Here is a 22796-nt window from a genome sequence, read left to right as displayed (position 1 = left end):
AAGATTGGATCCACACAGATGGGTTGACCAAAGGTCGTGGTGGGCCATTTGTTCCTGATGACTAAACACCACTCTTTACCGAGACTTCCTCCAGCACTTTCATCTTGTGCTTTCCTTTTAAGTCGTTTGAGACCTTCTCTGCTGTTCCTCTTTTCATTTGGTTTGTGGCTGCAATTTAGAATCTCTCTTCCCATTGGTCTCAAGTTCTAGGCTGAAGGAAAATGAAGATGGTGATGATGCTCTTGGGCAATGTGACTTGCCTATAGTGTTTTGCTCATTTGAAAAGGGGCAGTAGCGGCAAAAACAAGCAAATTCATGAGTCAATATCTCTGTCCCTCTATTATGAGAAACGTTGCCTCTACTTCTTTTGTGAAGCATAATCATTTGTTAGTTTTAGTAAGACATTGTTCTGCCCACTGATAAGGAAACAAAAAGGCATTTACTGTGCTAGTCCCTCGAATGTGGAATGTAAGCTGTGGTCTTTTTTTGTTTGTTTGTTTTTTGCTTTCCTTTATGATCACAGGCTGAAGGGTAGAGGGGGGCCTTGGAGGACCGCCAGCCTCACCACCCCCTTCTGTGCAGAGAGCCCCTTCCTAATGTGCCCCCCTTCCCTGGCCTGTGGTTCAGGTCCCTTCCCTCTCATCCACACAGCTAGTTGCCTCTTCCTCTGTCAATACACTTACTTCATTTTGCTTTAAATTACAGTTATTTGAGGACTTTTCTTAAGTCTTAGCTGGGAGCCCCTGAGGGCTGGAATCCTGTCTCATTTCTCTTTGATCTCCCAAGCCCCCAACACAGAGCCTGGCCCACTCTCCATAAATATTTGAATGAGTGACAAGGTGTTAACAGCCTCAAGAAGGCGGCCACAGTTAGACATCTCTGATAGCTAGAAAGTTCTTCCTAGAAGTGAGCAGTGTTCAGAGAACTCCTCCCTGCATTCCCTGTGGGGAGAACGTAAACAGGCGCTGACAGAGGGCCAGGCATCCATAAGATGAACATACGGGACCCTGGGGACAGGCTAGTCATCTGTTCTTTTTGCTCTTTCCCATCTGGCCAAAGCACACAAGGTCTTTCCCAAGACAGGAAAACCCAACAACCCTAATAGATCTGGAAAAATGTGTGTGACGGGGGAGCGTTTTCAAGATTTGAATCCGGTTTGGAAGGACAGCTATATCGGGCACTGCCAATGTCCCACCCTTATTCCGTCAGCCTGCCCTGCAGGTCCTCTGTAGATGGTGCCCATACACACTGACAGGTTCCTGTGCCACTCTCTGACGTGGGGGCCACGTTTGGCCTGTGTGGAGGTCAGGCTGGAAGTGCCAAGGAGTTGCTCCAGGAGGATCCTCCAACTGTGAGAGATGGGACTTGGTGCATAAATACCCCAGATTCCTCCCCTCCCACTGGGACAGCTCAGAAGTGTGTTCTGCAGTCTCTCACCAAGTTGCAGGAGGGATGACCCCCAGTTGCTCAGAGCAGTAACCCACTAATGAACATTTTTCTCTCTGTCCTCTTTGACTTCCCCACTCCCTGGCTGTGCGTCCTAGGATCACATGTGAATAAATGATCTGCCTTCAATCCTTGTCTCGGGATGCTTTGGGGAAACCCAAACTAAGACAACACAAGCAGGAAATTTGGGGGAATCCAAATGTTACTGCCTTAGCAGACAGAACTTTTAAAATCAGTACATGCCTTTTTCCCCCCTTTTCTTTCCTTCTAACTCTAAGTGTAGAGTTAGTTTTCCTGTCAGTTCTGTCGAGTTTCATTTTGAGTAGAATCTGTGTCCTAACTCAGAAAACAGGGCTGATAATGATTCCTAAATCTCTGAAGGATTATTATTTCAAATGCCAAGAGTCAGTAATATTCTAGACTTTTAAGGAAATGTACTAAATCAGAAAGATCTCAGGCCAAAGAAAGAGATTACGCATGGGGGTCATTAGACATCAGGATGGATTTGTGTTCAAGCACGTCACTTAACCTTTTAAACTTCCACAGAGGCCTTCTAAATGAAGAGAGACCTTATCCACCTGGCTCAGGTTCGGGATGACGTGTTTGAGGTCAGAGACAGCTAAGATGAATGGGGACCATGAGGGAAGAAGGAAAGGAAACTAAAGAACCTTCATTAAACTTACCGAGTGTTAGTGAGCTACCTTTGAGGTAATAGAATCAAGAGAAAATGCCGTTGTTGAAGAGCATTTATTATCATTCAAGAAGATTTGTAACAAAGAGCAAAGATGTACAAGCCACCTGCCGCCCTCGTCCTTCTTCAGGCAGACGTGTGAGAAAAGCTCTCTGTGGGTGCCACAATATTACTTGATTGTTTTGACACCTCAGACAATTAATAGGCGGTAGCAGTTAAAAATAACCATGCTCACTACTGTCTTATGTTTGTGAGGTTTCTCTCTTGCCTTGTTCCCTCCTGGAGGGTTTTCTGCTAGGTTAGGAGGAAGCAACACACATGGTGGTCATGCATTTTAATTGGCAATGAAGGATGGGAATGAGTGTGAACAAAACACGAGATGAAAGGAGTCAGCATGGCCAGGAGAACCCCTCAGATGCCTGTGGGGGTCACGTGGGAAAGTGTTCCTAAGTCAAGTAGGGACAATTGCATTGATCTTGTTTTTAGCATGGAAACATATGGGTTCAACTGCTCCCTCTATTTAAACCCAGGCAAGTGCCCCAGCGCTTTTGACGGAGGGAAAGGCGTGGAGGCAGCAAAGTCTTCACCTGGTGTTAGGAAGATAGAGTTATGATGTAACATGCCCTGTGCCCTCTTTACTGCCCTGTCGTAGGTGGCACTAATGCCCTGGGTCCAGCTCTCTCCTGAGCAAGAGAGGCACCTTTGCCTCCTCCAACGTTGGCCCTCGTCTGAGCTCTTACTTCTGGAGAGTAACCGTTAGAAAAGCTGTCCCCTAGGCATGACCTCGTAAGATGAGTGTGAGGGTTACTGAGGCAGTCCGTGTAAAGTGGCTGCATTTATGTGCATTAATAGTTGGCACTATTAACGCTAGGCTGGTCCCCAGAATGAAAGGCCTCAGTCACTGTACTTGCTATCTGTTGACATTTTATGTCACAGACACAGACTTCCCTTGGCCCGAACATGGATGTACTAGTGTGGCCTCCACAGCCTCTCTCATATGTTTTGTTTGGGATAGCTGCCTTCCCCTAAATACTCACCCACCCCGAAAGGGATCCGTGGAGGCCATTTCAGCCGGCCCCACGAAGCACTCATTCCCCTTTTCTTTCCAGAACGCCTATGTCAACATCAACCGCATCATGTCTGTGGCTGCCCGCCTCTCTGAGGCTGGCCATTATGCCTCTCAGCAAATCAAGCAGATTTCCACACAGCTGGACCAGGAGTGGAAGAGCTTCGCAGCTGCCCTGGACGAACGCAGCACCATCCTCGCCATGTCTGCGGTGTTCCACCAGAAGGCTGAGCAGGTGAGGCCCAGGGAGCTGCCATGGCTGCTGGTGGTGGGAAAGGTGCAGGGACAGGCAAGGGGCAGGGTACAGGGGCGTACACTTTCTGTAGAGAGACCCTCCCCTCTTTGGAAAACACTGAAGACCTTGCCGAGTAGTTGCACTAGTAACCAGTGTTCTACCACTTACATGGCCCCTGTGTACATAAAGAAACACGGATGGCTTTGTTTATCATCCAAACAAGAAGGAACCCAGAGGCTGTTTACATTCTGCCGGGTAGTTTATAGTTGTGTGCCTGTGTGTGTTAATTGCTTCATTTGCATTCCCTGAGCATACAGAGACCAAAGGGGTGAAAGTAAACTGATCATTGAGTGCTGAGAGCAGGGGGAAACTAATTTTACATGAAGCATTTGCTATGGATAATAATGATCCAACCATAATACAGTCCATAGCAATAATAATTATTTGTTGCCATTTGCTTACTGGTATTGACCAGTGACATTATTAACCCATTTTACAGAGAGGAGCACTGAAGCTCAGAGATTAAGAGACTTGCCTAAGACCCAGTGGTGCGTTGGAGCTGGCTCTAACCAGATCATGGAGAGCCAATTGTTAAATTTTCAGGAATTTTGTGAGCTGGTTAAATATAGACATTACTTAAAACTGACTTTACGTGAAATATGTCATATTCACAACAATAAATACTCAGAACTCATTACTTCCTAATTATTTTGCTACACTTTATATCTAGGTTCTTGAGGTTATTTATATCTATTTATCTGTATGGTGCAAATACTGTACAGTGTGTCCTACCAATCGTCTCTTCCTAATTCCACATTTGGTGATGTCACATTGGTAGCTTGAAATAGATCAAGGCAGGAGTTTGACACCATGGAAATCATCAAATGCTACACACCGAGGCTTGATTTATTGTTTTATTGATTGTCTACAGAGTCTTTAAAAAAATGAGGGAGAAAATATTTTAAAATCTGACTAAACTTAAAAATGTGTCTTGTCTATAGCTCTTACATTGTAAATGGCACACAAAATTGAGGAAATATTTTTTGGCATTCAAAAACTATTATTCCATTCAGCAAAGAAGTCTCTCATAGCATGGATGAATGAGTAATGTTCTGACATAAGTCTTAACGGTATTTTCATTTTTGTCTTATGCCAACATAAGTGAAAATATCAACCAGCTTTCCTGTGGAAACTATACCAGTGTGTCATTTACATACAATAGCATCCTGTGAGAATCAATTGGCTGCGTGGAATTTTCAATAAAGAGCACTGTATATGTTATTATTCTGTGTAAATTATGTGCTATGTATCCTTTATGTTAGTAAAGTTTACAGTACACATGTATGTTGGTGTGTGTGTGTGTGTGTGTGTGTGTGTACATATATGCTGGTTATTAAATATTTACTACTTTGAAATTCACACAATCTATGGGCAGCTGGGACTTCAACCCAGGTGTATCTAACGTTAAAGTCTGTGGTCTTAACCTCTAAATTTCTTTCTTTGTGTGACACTTGGGTAGCTCACGGATAATGCAGTCGGGCGGGCACAGGTCATACCTTACATCGCTCCCTCTGTTACCCACCTAACATGGAAGGTAGTGTGGGATAACTGAAAGAGTCTAGGCTTGGAGGCCAGACACATGTAGGTTCTAATTGCAGCTCCATTGTTCATTCACTCTTAGACAAATCTCCTCACCATTCTGAGCTTGTTTCCTCATCTCTAACATGGGGATAATCGTCTATCTCCTAGTGCTGCTATAAGGATTAGCAATGGAACATGTAAAGTACCTAATGTGCTTTTTCAATGATAGCTTTTACTATGATATTTGTTCAACATACTATCCTGGTATTTTGTATTTCTTTCACTGTGCCTGTTTCCCCCTGAGACCTTCCCAAAGACAAGAATGCTCATGTTACAAGTCAAGGGCAGCCCTATACATCGAGTGGTTATTTTGTTTGCTTTTTAAGACGATGGTGGTAATGACTGATAGTGACTGATTCATTCTTAGGATCATGAGAACATTCATGTCTAATCTCCTGTTCTGGTTTCAACTCTGTCACTTGCACACTTTATTCAAAGTTTATCCAGATTGGCAAGGGAGCCCTAAGGCTTCCGTCTCTGTCTCTCTGTCTTCTTTGCCTTGAGCTCATCGTTTTGTGGGATCTGCCACAGGACGCTCAGAGTATCACAGAGAAATCGCAAGGCCGTTAAAGAGGTGCTCCTGTCACAATTGACACATGAGGGTCAAGTTGCTTTCGGGTTCCTTTGTAAGATGGTTATTGGTGGAGCAAAGAAGCTTCTGAGCTGTTACCAAGTACAAGTGCAGTCTGATACTGAATAGCACCCAGCCCTCTTTCAGAATTGTTAAGAGATGTCTAATGTGATTTAAAAAAACAAACAAACCCAAACATATAGAATGTAAAATCAACCACAACAGCCAACAGGCCAGGGACTGAAAGCTGATGGTGACATCAAGACTAGAACTCAAGCAGTTTAGAAAATGTAGTGCCGGAACTGAGAGCAGCGGGAGGGGTCCACATCTCGCTGATGTTTTCTGACTTAGTTTGGATGAGGATTACAATTTTATTTGTATCTATTTTTAATTCAATTGCCTCAGGTATTGCCAGACCTTCAGGGATACTCAAAAACCATTATTCTTTTTTAGCTAGGGGGAAAACACACACACACACACACACACACACACACACACACCAAACAACAAATTCAAAGCGATTTTTTTCAATGCATTTATTTAGGCAGCTCTTTATTGTCCTCATATGGGCTGTTCTAGGCAATGAGATAAAAGGTATTTAGGCAATTAATTTAAATGGAGCTGTGCATCCAGGCAAGAGGAATCACAGACAGAACCATTCCAGGCTGTTGGGTGAAGGATTATTTGCATTTTAAAGGTGTACTTTTCTACCCAATAAATCTGAGCAATTTCAGTTGGCTCATCCTTTGTGCACAGAGACCCACAGTCTTCTACAGTTGTTGATTTGAATTTTTAAATAATTTATATCTGTCAAGAGCTGTATCGATATGTCACATCCCAGGAGCCACTGCCACCATGGGCACAATACAGTCTGTCCCCCTAAGCTGCCCCTCCCCAATTCCACCTCCAAGAATACCGATCCAGTACTGGGGATCTCCTTGAGCGTTACGCCCCGTCCCGTGTGGGAATGGTCTCTGCAAGTTCCCTGGGACAGGAAGGGGCCGAGGGGCCCGTGTTCTTTGCTCCTCTTCACAACTCAGTGCACACACCAGGAAGTACATGTGTGGAAACAGCTCATTCCATTACACGCAGCCCCTCACCTGTGCCTGCGAGTGTGCCTAGGACAAGCAGCTCTAATGTGTACGTGTTACATGGTGAGCTGTTTGCACACCTGCAGTTTATAGCCAACGTGTGGGTATAACCTGTTGAACATGCAGACGGCTCCCACCCCCTAGCAGTTTCATAATAGGCATCTTCGTCTGTGGAAACCACACTTCCTAAAGAGATCGTGGGTCTGACTCCTTGCATGCAGTTAGTGTTTGTAAAATTAAAGAAAAAACTCCACCCTCTGCAGTGGTCTCTGAAGGCTTCCAGAGATCCTGATGCTTCTTCCGAAGGTATCTGATGGTGCCCACATAATGTGCCCATTGCCCACCCCCAGTGCTCCCACACTGACCCAGCTGCCATCTCCTTCCAGTTCCTGTCAGGAGTGGACGCCTGGTGCAAGATGTGCAGCGAAGGTGGCCTGCCATCCGAGATGCAGGACCTGGAGCTGGCGATCCACCACCACCAGTCCTTGTATGAGCAGGTGACCCAGGCCTACACAGAGGTGAGAGCCAAGCAGGACCCAGGCACCCTGGGCATGTATGTGTATGGGTGGGTGGCGAGAGCACTGCCTGTACACTGTGGGATAGCCTAGTTGGACTAAGAAGAAAAGCCATCTTTCTCCCTTGGGAGACATCTTTAAGATCCTCGATCTATGAATGATAGTGTCTCCAGCCAGGAAGCAGGAGAAATGGAGCCATCAGCAGGCACCCCCTTGGTGCGTGAGTATGTACGTGTGTGTACACACACACACACACACCTCACCTTGTGTGACGATTGGGCTCGCTCCTCTGGAGAGGAATAGAAGAAAGCAACACCTTGCTCCTCTGGAGTTGGCTTTCTGGCTGGTCACACCAGCCTGCTACCCTGTGGGGACAGAGCCCCAGAGAGCAGTTTCCAGGCTCTCGGCCTCACGTGGAAAGGTACTGGCTCAGGTAGTAAATGGCCATCAACTGTGATTGCATGGCCATCAGCTGTAACCCGTGAGCTATTGCACTAATATAACTGCGTGGCTATGCTAACGGAAAATGGGGGCTAGCCAGAAGATGGTGGCTGGCAAGCGTGGATTGCAGAAAGGTGGATGCTGCCAGCGAGAATATGGTGGTATGACTCCCCTACCTATGGCTCCGTGGGTGTTCCGTTTTGGCCTCACCATATCCTGTGTTCTTGTGTGGGGAGCGGGAGCAGAGACCCCGCCGGACGCCTTGCATGACATACCCCTTTTGTGAAGCAACTCATCCAAAAAATACTGATTTTCTCACAAGAAGGTCCAGAGGTGAAAACTCACCACCGGGTAGAGATAAGTGTTTGCAGGAGTGAGAAGCTGCCATGGAAGTGAAGGACAAACTAAAAGACTCTCCCACTGAAAAATCAAAGGCCGGGGCCCTGGTACAAAGTTAAGAAGGGGAAAAACACTTCTTGTCCTTGTTCTTTTCTAAGTAAAAGGAAAGGGTCATGTAGGGGCATCTGTGTGGACATATACAAGTAAGGAGGTTTGTTAACTGGCATGAGTTCTGAGGGTGGGGCGGGGGCTGAGGGACGTAAAGAGATGGGCTGGTTAAGGAAGCTGGATGTGGAGGGGTAAGTGAATTCACACGCGGCCCATGGGTTTCTTCTGGGGCAAACTGAGTTAGAGACGTGTCGCTCAAAGCAAGGCACCAGACTCACATGACTTGCTTGTTAGAGGTGCAGATTTCTGGGTTACACCCCAGTCTACATCAGAATGTCAAGAAGTGGGACCTGGAACCTACATTTGAGTAAATATTTACCCCAGATGCGTGTGGTACAGGTTGAAGTCAAAGAGTCAGGGTCATCTGGGTGAGATGAAGGGTTTTTGCTACTGTCAAAGCTGAGTGTGGATCGTGGCTTCCTCGCCAGCCGTGTGACTTCAGGCAAGTGACTTCACCACTCTAAGTCTCAGTTTCTCCTTCTGTGACATGAAGGCGATCACAGCTGCCTCGTAGGGGAATTTGAAGGGTAATCAAAACAATGCATGTAATGCACTCGGTCCAGTGCCTGACAAGAAATAAGTGCTAAAAATGGTAACAGGTTTTGTCATTATAGGAGGCAGAGAGGAGGGTGTGTGAGCCAAATCTGATCTCATCAGCTCTGATCCAAATGGCCAAGGCTTTCTCTTAGAACGGTGCCTCTGCCCACGGGTAGAATCTCTAAATGTAATACTTATAAAATATACAATAGCATATACAAATGAGATCAATATTGCACTTACACGTCCAATAGGTATGGTGTGAGTGTAATAACAAATAGAGACAGTATTTCTCGCCATTCCTTCTCAGGCATTGTGGGATGTAGACATTCCCACAGGCCAGTGGGCTGCCCCTGCCTCCTTCAGATGTAGACTGAGGCAGAGAACTGGAATTCATGCTGATGTGGATTTCAGGACGTGGCCCTCCACCTCCGACCCCCCTGCCCTGGTCATCGCACAGTGCCAAAGCACAGCCTTGGCTCAGAATGCCCTGAGGAGTGCTCTCCTGGGTTTGGCCCCACAGTATTTGTCTTACTCATGTCTCTGGAGGGCATTTCCTCTGTATTATTTATAGGATACTTCCTCTCCCCCTCCCCTGGCAATACACGTTGGGAGGCAAGCGTGTATTGGGATGGGGTGGCTTGAGACGGTCACCTAAATTGGCCGTATTCCTCCAGCCAGTTTTTCTCCCTTGTCTCAGCTGCACATTCCATCAGTGTTCCTCTGAATCACACCCCAACCCATGAGCTTTATGCGATGGGGGAGCAACAGCAGCTCCTGTGTTCCTGGACCCCCAGCCAAGCTATTATCAGGATGTGAAGGTGGGGTGGGGGGAGGCTGCTAGCCCAGCAAACAGCTGTGCATTCATGCCACAAGGCTGGAGGCGAGAACACACCTTCTGCTCCTTGCTGGTAGGAAAACACCGTTTCAATGGCAAACCAACTTGGGATTTCATTGTTAACCAAATTAATATGGGGTCTTTCAATTCTTCAACACCAATCCTCCAGTTACTACTGTTTTAGATTGGAAAGACACATGCTCTACTAGGTACTCTGCCAAGCATTGGAGAGCCACAGGTGTCAATCATATGATGCCACTTGCCAGAATTTTTGGTGCCCATAATTGTGCCAGAATTCCAATGAAGAATGATAAGGAACGTCCCCCCCTCACTGGCCTCACCACTCAGGGTAAGTGTTGGGGAACCCAGGACATGGATGGTGTGTCCACAATCTAAAGGTCCTTCCTTTACTCTGCATATTCTGGAAAAATAAGAATGTTACCACTTTCAGGAGACAAAAGGGGGTTGTATAGAAGGAGAGCAAATGAAAGATCAATAGAAAAGAAAGAAAATATCAAGGAAATAAGACAGGAGAGAGAAATGCTGCTGCTGCTGCTGCTGCTGCTGCTGCTTCTAATAGAATGGTAACCACCCCTATGTGCTGTGTTCCATTCTAAGCACCCCACTTGTGCAAACTCATTTAATCCTCCCCACAACTCTATGCCATTACTATCCCTATTTTACAGACGAAGAAACTGAGGCTCAAAGAGGTTAGGTAAGTTGCCTGATGGTCACATATTTAGAAGTTTGGTGCCAGGGAGAAGAAGGTAAAAAATAAAGAGGGGGAGAGGTTTATGGTGTCGACATATATTCAGCTTCATCTCTGAAAAGGAGTTCTGCTGCCTGACCTGTCAGTGAGTCAGTCAGGATATCTATCAAGTACTCTGTGCCAGGTTCTGTTGTAGCTGATGGGGAGACCGTGGGCCAGGCCGAGTCCCTGCCTTCTGGAAGCTATAATTCAAGGGGGGAGAGACACTGATTCAGGAGTTGCAAAGGCAACTGCCTGCTGCCCAGCAGCTCCTCTCCTCCAGGGTTCTGGGGTGCTCTGGCCTCCTGGGCTTTGGGCTGGGCACCCTGGCAGCCCTGGCTGGCACATTCCTTGATTGCCATGGGCCTGGGTGGGACTGAGACTCCTCGTCCTAGCTGGGGACCCCTGGGCAGACCTCCGTGTCTCTCCGGGCCCTGCCCGCCGCTCTCTCCCTTGACCTGACCGTCTCTTCGTCCCACAGGTCAGCCAGGACGGCAAGGCACTGCTGGACGTGCTGCAGCGCCCCCTGAGCCCAGGCAACTCTGAGTCACTCACGGCCACGGCCAACTACTCCAAGGCGGTGCACCAGGTGCTCGACGTGGTGCACGAGGTGCTGCACCACCAGCGCCGCCTCGACAGCATCTGGCAGCACCGCAAGGTGCGGCTCCACCAGCGGCTGCAGCTCTGCGTCTTCCAGCAGGACGTCCAGCAGGTAACAGGCCCCGCATCCGGCATCCATGCCAGGCAGGCCGATGGCTGGGCCCCTGGCCTCAGTGCTCAGGCCGGGGAACGTCTGACTTACGGAGGGAAGAGGGCAGGTCCGCCCCTAGCTAAAAATGCTGTCTGTACTTGTTAAATGCATGCTTCTCCCCCGAGCAGCTGTCTAGACTGCGCCTTCTCACCCTGTGGTACTGAGAAGGGACACTCAGTCTGAGGATAGCAATTCCTTGCAGTCACATGACACAGTTTTCCTTGGGGAGAGCTTGACCCTCACTCAGTCATGAGCTTTCTGAACAACACGGGAGCCTGCGGGGGGGTTATCTGAGCACTGTTGGGGTTGGACCTCACATAAAATCAGCTCACTACTTACTTAACCAGGGATGCAGGTGGCCTGCTAGAGTGGGGGATTTCGTGGCCTTTAGGGAATTCGTTGGCAGGATTGGACTTGGGAAACCAGATTTAAAACATGGGCTGTTGATGACCGTATGACCCATAATTAGAGGTTACTTCTGGCTTAATATGCCTCTTTGCATTATTCTGCCAGCCATGGCTCTTTCCTTGACCACAAATAATGAAGATACGGTTCTGTTTCTGACTTTAAAATGACAGCCTTGCCACAAATGCCCTTTTCGATGAAATAACCCATTCTTTTCCCCTCATACTTTCTCTGTCTCCCTGGAGACTCCTGAGGACTTTGCTCCAGGACGGCTACACTAGGGGTGGGGAGCAAGGTGGGAGCTGGGGACTGAGATTGAGGCTTCGCTTCATCTCCCGGCTGGTTCACAGTGACAGGCAGGGGTGGGGCACTTGTGTTACTAGACTTTTCTGTGACCCTCACACAATTTCGAAATTACACGTGGAAAGTAACATTTCACTCTCCTTCTCTATCTTCTGTGGTATTGACCAAGTACAATCCAAAACTATCAAAATATACGTGGACAGTTGAGAGCCAGCTGGACGTTTCTTTGGCAGTACTTGTTCCCTTCACAGCTGTTGTTGGAGAGGCCGGGTGCTAGCTGTGAGACCCTCTGGGTCGGGGGATTCGCCGTGCAGTCAGTCCCAGGAGTAGACCAGCCTTCAGGAGTGTCCCCCATTCTCAGGCTGCCCTAACTCCCTTGCAGCTCCCTTTCCTCAGCTGAGGCAGTGATTGAGTCGTCAGAGGCAATGCCTCGGCCTCAGACTCAGCCTCAGGAGAGATGGGCACTGCTTACGTGCTGGCCCCAGCTCCGAAACCCTTGTGGGGCCTGCTGGGAATGGAGAAGCAAATAAATCAGTTGCCTACTCCTGCCATCTGGAGCTGTCCAGAGAAATATATCATCCCTGAGCACAGGAGAGCATGGAGTCCGTCTGTGATTGAGGTGAAGGAGGTGCCAGCCTCTGCAGGCACACAGAGGGGTGTCACTATTTCAGTGAACTCTGAATGACTTGCAGAGATAATCCAGGCTATGGATTATAAAGCTTCTTTGATGTGCTCTTTGCCCTTCTTATGTTTTCATGGCTGTTGTACTAGGATGGGCAGGGGAAAGGGGCAGGGGGGCTGCGAGGAGGATGGGTGAAAGGCCCCCAACAGGAGGGCAGCATCCAGACTTGGACTATCTGGGAACAACAGTTTCCGTGTTTCAGACTTTCCATGGCCACCATGACATCTACAGTAAAGCTAGGAATAGGTATAATAAGACTACACCTGTGACTATTCTGTAATCATGCTCTTAAACATGAGAGCATTTCTGGAATTGACACCCCATTAATTCATCTCTACTGTGCAAATCAGATTGTTGGCACCAAGGAAGAGCAAGCAGACGATTATGCAGTGAATGTGATGGGGGTTTGGATTTCCCATGAGAACTGAATTCCCCAGGATGGTTAATTCCATTTCAGGAGATGTGAATATGATTTCTGGGAACATGACTTCATTCACCCTTGTCCCACTCACTCTCTGTCTCACCATGTGTCTGACATTGGGGCAGATACACAAAGAAAAATGTGGAAAGCAGGGGCTCCCAAGCCTGGCGGTGATCTCAAATGTTTGCCTGGCACCCAAACAACCATTAGTGCCCGATAGCTTTCTAAGCTGGTTCTTTAGAAGGTGCTGGACGTAATGCACACAATAGTTAGAGTGAAGGACTTGGACTTTGGTCTCCTGCCTCCCAGAAATTTTATGTGTTTATTGTTTTTGATTTTCCATGTTTCATCTCTTTTATTCCAGTATTTCTCTGAGAGTAGAAGCCATGGCTTCTTCCTCCCTGTGCCCCTCACAGCTCTTAGCTTCGTCTGGTGTGAAGCTGGGGTTCTCTTTGTATCTGCTGACAGGAGCTGAAATTATCATTGGAGGACCCCAGTTTCTGCTTCTGAAAAGTGAGCACCATTTAACCCTCCCTCCCAACACATCCAGTACTTGCCAGTGAGTAGCTGGAATGTACCTGCAGCAACTGTGATGTGAAAGTCTTGAGAGTTCCAGATGTTACAGCCCAGGGACACAGCGACATACCCTCTGTGCTCAGGAAGTACCCTGGTGGCTCAACAGTTATTCAGAAAGCCTGGGCCTCTCCAGTGTGCAGGGCAGTAGAGTATTGATGGAACAGTAGAGTTATAAGCAGAGGCATGAGAAGTCAGAGTTGGTGTCTTGAAGGAGGAGAGAATTGATTGAACCGTATGGTCTGGATTCAAGACTCCTGAGCACATTAGGGTTCCAGAGATGTTTACTCAGCAGCCTCAGTGGGAAGCTTGTGAGCAAGCATCAGTGGCTGGGACAATGCAGAATCACAGATAAGAGCATGGGCTCCAGAGTCAGATAGCCTGGGTTTCAATCCTGCTCTGATAAGCCTTGCCTGTGTGACCTTGGGCAGGTTGCTTCACCTCTGGTGCTTCAGTTTCTTCCCTCTACAGTAGGAACGATCACAGTGCCTGTCTCATGAGACTGAACGATATGCAAGTACAGGGCTTTACGACATGCCTGCCTTGCATGTAGGAAAATCCTCCCTCAGTGTTCCCTGGGTTGGCAGTCGCGTCCTCTTTACGTGGTACTTGGGCGCCCCCTGGGGCTTGTGCTGTTGAGGACCCTCAGCCTGATTCCCCTGCTTTCTACAGCAGCAACTGTTTCATGGGCCTGCTGAGTTCCATTTCATACAGTGATAAAGTCTCAGAGCTGTCAGCAGTTGGAACAGCATCCAGTCTAACCTACTCTATGGTTGAGGAATTGAGGCTCAGAGATGTACAGTCACTTGGCCATACCACACAGCCACTTAATGATCGTACTAGGACAAGAAGCTGGGTCTTCTGGCTCCCAGTCCGGGTGCCCTACAGAAAAGCCACTCGAGAGAGGAGCCAGGGAGACAGAGAAGGAGAACTGGAAGAGAGACCGGAAACACACGTGCATACTTCATATAGAGGGGCGAGTGACAGACAGACAGATACAGACACCCTGAAACCGGGAGGGAGAGACAGAGACAGACGATGGGGGAAGAGAGAGAAGGGGAGAGAAAGGTTTGAAGACAGAGAGTAGAAAACAGACATACATGGCATGGGAAGAGAAAGAAAAAGAGGAAGGTGAGGAGAGAGACAGAGAGGAAAAAGACGGGGCCTGCCTGACTCCCTGCCCCATTCCCATTTCAGGGGGTGGTCTTTGCCCAAGTAGGAAAACTTTGCCCTTTAGGGCTCAAAGCAGAGAGGTGACAACCAAAGATAGCAGTGGAAATAAGATTCCGTTTTTTGCATCTGCAGCCAGAGTTGGCCTGACACATCATCTCGGGGGTATCCCCCCCGGGGTCCCAACACGGGTGTTCTCAGCTTTCTCTTCCTGCTGGGCTTGGGGCAGTGGAAATAAATCTCTAGGGATCAAACTGAATTTGGGTTCATTAAGGCTGCAGAAAAGCATGAATGGGTCACACCTGCCATATTATTGTTCATGGAATAATTTTTAATACTATTGTTTTAGAGTGGATAGTACTGAACAGTAGCAAAAAGCGTGCACCCACCCATCTCCACCTTCTGTCTCTTCTTTTCCTCGAACTCCTGCGGCTTCCCATGGATGCAAAGGGCTACTTCCAGCCCAGACAGACCTGACTCTGTGGTGAGGAGAAGAGGGGGTAGCTAGAGTCTTGCTCTTTCTGCTAGATGCAAATTCTAGCCCATCACTTTGTCGTCCGAGCAACCATTTTGAGCACTCTCTGCAGGCTATCAGGTGCTGCCTCCCCTCTCTCTTTTTGTCTCTCCATTTTGTGCAAGAATAAATTGTGAAGTGTTTGGAACACCTGCTGTGCGCACAGCCTTGTGCTAGGAGTTGGGACATATGAATGACACGTAGCTATGTAGGTTCAGAACAACCATGGCTGGTGGAGTCAGAGCAGAGGAAGTTCCCTGTGGTTGGGGTGAGATTTGCACTGGTCCTTGGAGCTCAGGCACAGGAGATGGGGATGGTGTTCCTGGGGAAGGCCAGGGAGCAGCGAGTTAGGGTATAGCCAGGAGACCAGGAAGAGGAAGTCTAACTGGGTGCCTGTTCCTGGCAGCAAAGGTGGGGGGAGGGGTGGGGTTAGGTTGGAAGGAGTGATCTTGGTGGTACGTGTGGGACAGTGACACATTTGAGGCTCCAATATCCTCCCTTAAAAATACTATATTTTCCTTGTAAACCGTCCAGTCAGGTGAGCTGGTGAGGGCAGTGATGGCAGAATTTATCTGGCTCAGTGACTTTCCATTGTGAACAAATGTATTAATATTGAAGCCCATAGTTTTTGTTACAAATACATAACACCTGTTTCTATCAGTTTTACTGGAGCCTCACATGGAATGTTGTAGCTTTTACTATGTCAGCTCTTGCCTGCCTAGGAATGTGTAAAAAGGATTTGAGAATAAAAAAAGATCTGAGAATAACTTTTTTTTAAACTCCAATTATTCAATCTTTTACTAACGATAGTGACTGTAGCCCCTTAATCATACTAAAGTTTGGGCTGGTATAATCCAGTTGACAATTTTACATAATAAAAAATGGGCATTTGGGTTACACACAGAACGATTAGTTAGAAAACAGTGTCCAGAATGATGGTGCACCCAGAAATTAATTCTCCCTGTAAGAAGCAAGGATTAAAGCATCTAAAAAGGAAAAAGCTCAGGGTGTAGTCCCAGATAGACCTGGGAACAGACGTAAGGGGGAACCATTCAATCTGAGCTAATGGTGACTTGGTGGGTACGTTGGGGAGAGGATTCAAACATCAGAGTGATGGTTGGATTCCAGCCCTGAGATTTTGTTACTGGCATTAAATGTGTCTATAAAAGTTTCATTGTTCAAAGCTCAGGCGTCATCATCTTCATGAGTGAGTATGATTGAACTTCTACTCCCTGCATGTACCTTTTCTTATTTAATCTTCCAGCACTATGAGACAGGTGATAGTTTGGTCTCCGTCTTACTGATGAGGAAATCGACATTTGGAAAGGTTAAGTAAACTTGCCGTTTAGTTTAGCAGAACAAGATTCAAACCTAAGTCCACCTAACCATTAAGTCCATGCTCTTAGCCACTCTGCTATGCCCTGGGTACTCCTGGGTACTATGCTAGGTGATGGAAATACAGAGAGACACAGCCCTACCCTTGAGGGGTTTACAGTTTACTAATGGAGTGTCATGGCTCAAAGGGCCCTGATGGATTACTTGGTCCCAAAGAATGAGACTTGCCCAAGGTTATGTAGCCTCTGACACCTGCGATTCATGCTCCAACTACCAGTAAGACCAACAGACAGCCGTACTCACACCCAAGCACTCTTTCCATCTGTCCTGTCATTAGAAAATGCCCTCTGGAGTTATCTATCTGGCACCAATTTTCCCTAAACAGACACTACCGATTCTCATTTGTTTTTCACAGTCATAATTATGTTAAAAGGCATTGCTGGTGCTTGGCTTTGTAGCATATGTCTTGAATAATATCCATTTGTCCATGGTGCTCTTTAGCAGTATGAAAGTTCTCAATTAAGTTTTTTGATGGTTATACTCCGGTCATTCGAGTCCATTCAAGTAGATAATAGGTGAGTCTTTGGGCAGAGTGAATGCCCCAAAAAAGCAGGCTTAAGGCTCAGCTGAACTGGGAACGCAGGAAGGGGAGAAAGGGAGGGCTGTGCTGTCAGGGTTGCTTTCTGATTGGGGAACATAAGGAAACATTCCCGTCTGCCTCTTTGGTGGTACTGGTCTTACAGGGAGCCCTCAATCCCTCTCCCCAGCGTAGGAGGCTGGTCCTGAAGGGTGTGTTCCAGCCCTCTCCATGTATTCCCTAGCTGGAACTGGCAAGGTTGGCAAGGGGGGAATTGGCAAGGGGAGTGAGCTTTAGAGGCTTCCTCTGGCATGCTCAGACCCTCCTGCCTGGTAAGTTCATGGACGCCTATGCCGCTCTGCATTCTGCGTTCCTCTCTGCCCTACTTTCTGCCATGCCCTCTTCCCTTCCTCATCATGGCCTTTTCCCTTGGTGCTTACTTTTACTTTCTGAATGCAAACTCTGTTCTGACTGAAGAGTGGTCCTTCCGTCGTGAGCACCTTCCAGGCAGGACCTGGGTGCCTCCACCGAGCGGGGTTGGGAGGCTGATGGGACCTGGGAGGCAGTGCGAAGTCCCTTCCCGGGAGTTACTGAGCCTCGGGGCTTCCTTGATCCACCATAATGTTAAATGCCTTAATGATCTCAATGCCTTTTTTATTATTATGTTAACAAATGATAAGATAGTCACCATCCAGGGTCACTTCTTTCTGATAACCACCGTGCTCAGCATGTTCTTGACCTCAACATGCTATTTCTGGAGCCTGGAATACTGGGTGAAGGATCTTAGACTCACACTTATAACTAGTAGGAAGCCATTGAAAGATTCTGAGCAGAGGAAACAAGCCGTCAGCGTGAAGGTCTGAGGTACCAGCGGGGGGCTAGGTTGGAGTGGGAAGACCCGGGGAGCCGTAGTCATGGTGTGTCCACAAGGCATAAACTAGGGTGAGGGGGCAAGGGGAGGTTTGAAAGCATTTATGGAAAAAGTCACTGGAAATCACTGTCCATTTTGTTACAGAAAACAAGAGAGGTGTCAAGTGTGAACGTTGAACTGTATTTTTCAAAGTGTGAAAATCCTCTGGGCTGATTGGGGAGTGTGTTAAAAATAAATGATCTGGTCCTGTTCCATACATTTTGATTCAGAATGTGTGGGTAAAGTGGAGCCTATGTTTTAAAAAGAACCCCAGGTGATTTTAGGCATTCTAAAGTTTGAGAACCTGTGGCTTCCGAGATTCAAGCCTTAGTGATGAAAAGTATGGTGACACCATAAAGAGGCATCCAGGCACCAGGCTGAGGAGGTTCACCCAACAAGGTGCCAAGGACAAGATGAGTTCAGTCACCCCAGCCCCCTCTGTGTTGGGAAGGGACAGGTGTGGGCTGGCTGGGAGCAGAGGGTCCCAGGGGAAGGAGGTGGCTGACACTTTTGTCTTCTGGTCTTTTAGCAGCTTCCACCCAGCATGGTAAGGACCACAGTCCTCAGGAAAGAGCGTTTATACACCTGCTAATGAATTTCAGCTGAGCCTTTCAGAAAAATGGTGGCTTCTCCCACCATAGCAGGACATTTATTTTAATCGTACCTGTTCCAAAGAGGGCACAGAGAATGAATAGCTGGTAATTGGGCCTTTCAAGTGGTGCCTACATGCTATCCGGGTGGTACTGGCAGGGTATGAGCTATTCCTCTTCAGAACTAATGCTCAGTGTGCTCTGCAAGGAGCACCCTTGACTTGCTGGGCTGTCCTGGGTGCTTTTACACACTGTGTGAACCTGAACCTTTAACAGAACAAAATATGTTGTAAACACCTGATGATGTGTAAACTCTCCTTCCTTGGCCTCAGAATAATGGCTTTCTAAAGAGGGCGGAGGCTGGGAGGTGGGAGTTCTTCAGTTTACTTAAAACAGCAAACCATTTTGCTGGTTTTACTGTAGATCAAAGAATCACACAAACTTAATCATAAATTTCAAACAAGATGACTGATCAGAGTCAGATGAAGGAATCAGAGAGTTGGGATTCTGATTCCACAGCTGTTTGGAAACCATCTGTATTTCCTTTTATGGTTTTTGCCCTTTATCACACAGGAAGTTCTCAAATCAGATTAGTTGGGTTCATTCACTCATGTATTCAGCAAATACTCTTTGAGAACACAGCAAAGAACCAAACAAAGCCTTTGCCCACATGGAGCTTACATGCAGGAGGTAAAGAGAAGGCATCACCACAAACAGACAAATACGTGATAGGTCACATAGTGATAGCCAGTGATGTGTAAGCAGAGAGCTGAATGAATAAGCCACGGCACGTGTTTAAGAAGAGGTTCCAGGCACTTGAAATGAGACCTAAAAGTCCTTGAAACTAGAATGAACTGGCTGTGTTCCCAAAAATGGGAGAATGGCCAGAGTGGCTAGTGAATGGACAGCAGGAAAAAGGAGGTGAGAAGTTTGGAGAAATGTCCTGGGTCTATATCAAATCAGGCCTTATAAGTTATGGAGAGAATTTGGGTTTTCTAAGAGTGATAGGAAACAATTGTAGAGTTGCAATAAGGGGAGTGTCACGATTTAATTTATGTTTAAAGAAATAGGTCTGGCTACTGTGTGAACAGGGAGGGCAAGAATAAAAGGAGAAAGACCACTTAGAGGGCTGGTGGGGTGAGTGAGGAAAGATGGCGGCTTGGAGTAGGGTAGTTGTGATAGAAACAGTGCATAGGAAAGAGCAAACAAGAAAGACTCTCAGGCTTGTGGCTAAGCAGTTAGGTGAACTGTGTTATCTCTTGCTCAGACAGGAAAGACCAGGAGAAGAAGCTGGTGAGGCAGAAGGGAATAAACATGTCTGTTTTAAATATGTTAAGTGTGAGGTGCCCATTATCTGCCAAATTGGAGAGGAAGAGTAGACAGTTGGATACATGAGTTTCAGTCTCAGGAGAGAAATGAAGGCTGGAACTGTGAATATGGAAATTACCAGCACATACGAGTAGATGATATTGAAAGCTATGGAACTGGATGAGGTCCTCCAGGGAGTAAGAGAAAAGAAAGAAGAGGTCCAGAACTGAGTCCAAAATGTAGAGACTGGGCAGATGAGGGGGGGTTAGAAAAGAAGACTGCAGGGGAGACCAGTGAGCCTGGGGGAGTTCCCAGTGAGGATGGTGTCTGTACAAGGTGGGCACCTCTGGTAAGTCGGGTGGGAGGGCCACAGTGGCCAGGGACTCAGAGCCTGAGTCGCTGAGGTGGCTTTTTGGGAGGGCAGCCCGGCAGTGGAGGTCCTCAAGGAAGGATGGTCCAGAGAGAGGCAGGGGGAGTCCCTGTGTCGGGACAGCCTGGTGCAGGGTGTGGGAGCCCAAGTGAAGTGAGCAGAGCATCTATATGAGGGTGGCCTGGCATAGGTGCAGAGCCTGCGCAGGTTAAGGAGACCATCCTGAGGGGCGGGGGCTGTGCTTCGCAGTGTCTCAGCCTGGGCCGAGTGAGGAGCACATTCATGCAGGGAGGGCAGCCCAGCTTAGAGGACCAGCGATCAGACAGGGTGAGAAGGCGTCCATACAGGGGCTGGCTAGGCAGAGGAAGTTTATTAGGAGGTGGTCTTAGGATTAACTCCTGAGGAAGAGAAGGGAAGAAGGATTGGGTAGAGGGGAAAGTTGAGCTCCAGTGTCATTCAGGAAATCCTCAGCCATCTATAAGGCATTCTGAAGATTAGGTGACCATTCAGAGCTGACCCAGGATGGGGAGAGAGAACTGGGTCTTTAGATACTGGGGTTCATCAATATACACAGGCCAACCCGGGAAGGGGTGTGCCCTCGGGCAAAGCTGCTGTCTTCAGCCAAAGGCAATAATCCCCAAAGGGGACTGATAACTGAAGGCTGTCTGCCTGCTGGTGGCACTTCCAGCCCATCGTGGTAAAACGTCCTGTATGGCATCTCACAGCATCCCCCTCCTACGTGGTCTCAAATAATTATTCATACAAAGGGAGTAAGAGAAACCTTCGCAGCGAAGAAGGCTGGAAGACTCCACCTTAATCAAATGATCAAGGGTAACATCACTAGGAATGGGACAAATTGGAATTGAATCCTACCTGATAGAATGCAGTGGGAAAAACAAGAATCAATTCTGTGGTACTCCGGATTCTAATCGTGAGAAAACATCAGACAAACCCAAATTGAGGGACAATTTATAAAGTAATAGCCCGGTAACTGTTACAAGTATCAAGGCAGGCAAGTCGAGAGAAGCCTAAGGAACCATTCCGGATTAAAGGGACAGCTTAACACGACACTTACATCTATCTGGCCTGCATCCTTTTGCTCGAAGGGTCAGTGGTGGGACAGACGGCAAAGCTTGAATGGGGTCTGGGTGTTAGATGGTAGTGTTGCTGCCAGAACCACTCAGCTTTGAATCCTGACTCCACTAGTTGATAACTGTGTAAGCTCAGGCAACTTAATTAACTTCTCTGATACTCATTTTCTTCATCCAAACATGGGAAGAATCACTCTCACCTCCCCGGTTGTGTGAGATAGCATTGACGAGATGGTGAGCAGCGTGCGGTGGCCTAGTGCTTGACAAAGAACAAGCCCTCCATGGTCTCTTCTTCCAAGGAGAGGAGCTGCTGTGCCCACGATATAATAAAATTAGGAAATATTTGTGTGAGAGGGAGATTTAGGGAGATGGGTCTGATCCAGCATCCTCAATTAAGGCAGTGAAGTCCGGAGAGGAGAAGGTACACACACAGCTGGTCACAACTGGTTGGGGGCAGAGCTGGGACAAGAACCCAGGCTCCTCTGATCCTAAGGATGGTGTCTGTAAGTTAGGACAACCGTGATGGTGTCACATGGTAATAATGCTTCAGGAACCTGAAACACTTGGATGTGTAAGTGGGGCTTAGAAACCAACTTCAAACTGGGTTCAAAAGGGGGTTGTTTCTAAGTGCAGGGGCCTCTTACACTGGGCTGGATGATCCTTGGGGGTCTCCTCTAACGCTAAATTTCTATCATGTTAGAAGAACCAAAAAAAAAAATCGGAGTCCCAGAACAGAAAGCAGCGAGGCCCTTGATTTTCTCCCATTAACTCAGTTGTATTCATGGCCAACTGTTCAGAAAATATCCAGTTCTCTTCAAAGGGACTTTATCTCTTCTCCTTAGCAGTTAGAACTGTCTCCTCCCCTGGAAAGCTCTCTGTCTTGATTGTATGCTGGTTGGAATAAACACAATTAGAAGAGGAAGAAAGGGGGTGATTAGGGAATTATGCATAATGACTGCTAGATGGGCTCCTAAATCCGCTTCAGGATGTAAGTAGCTCTCTTGGAAAAGGCTGTTCTGGGCAAGGACTAATTTCTGGTTGAGAAGTTGGGACATGAGAAAGGGGGAGGAGCTTTGTAAGTTGTTTACGAGGTTGTCTGCCTGCTGTAGTGGCAAGGAGTCCCCGACTTACTGAGCGAAGATCAGTCTCTTCCTGACTGGGGTGGTGCAGCTTCTCCCAAGAGAGCAGGGCAGGAGCCTCCGCCATGTTTGCACTTGACAGTTCATGGCTATAAACGTGAATTGAGTGGCTCCTGCATGTGCAGTGCTGGCAGGGATGCTGGGGACAGGGGCGGGATGACTGTGGATATACTGTGAGATCCCCATTGGCCTTCAGGAACTACCTGCGTGCCGAGTGGAGCCACAGAGAGGGTGGAGATACAAGAAAACTTTGAATGCAGATTGTGAGAGATGCTAAGGTAGAGTTACTATGGGAATATGGAGACATTCACCCCAAAGTTGTGTGTGGCG

General features: G+C 47.6%; 1 protein-coding gene across 22 annotated transcripts in view; it reads left to right on the top strand.

The window, feature by feature from the left end:
* Window positions 1-22796, top strand: part of KALRN (kalirin RhoGEF kinase) — a 617732-nt gene that overhangs the window by 261721 nt on the left and 333215 nt on the right. For all 22 annotated transcript variants that reach the window (XM_019738972.2, XM_019738955.2, XM_019738953.2 and 19 more), the window contains exons 7-9: window positions 3247-3438; window positions 7128-7259; window positions 10809-11039. In XM_019738972.2, coding sequence (XP_019594531.2) covers window positions 3247-3438; window positions 7128-7259; window positions 10809-11039 — 555 coding nt within the window. The remainder of the gene's footprint in view (window positions 1-3246; window positions 3439-7127; window positions 7260-10808; window positions 11040-22796) is intronic.

This window comes from Rhinolophus sinicus, linkage group LG01, assembly GCF_036562045.2.
Source record: "Rhinolophus sinicus isolate RSC01 linkage group LG01, ASM3656204v1, whole genome shotgun sequence".
Taxonomy (NCBI): Eukaryota; Metazoa; Chordata; class Mammalia; order Chiroptera; family Rhinolophidae; genus Rhinolophus; species Rhinolophus sinicus.
This window is presented reverse-complemented; position numbering and strand designations above follow the sequence as displayed.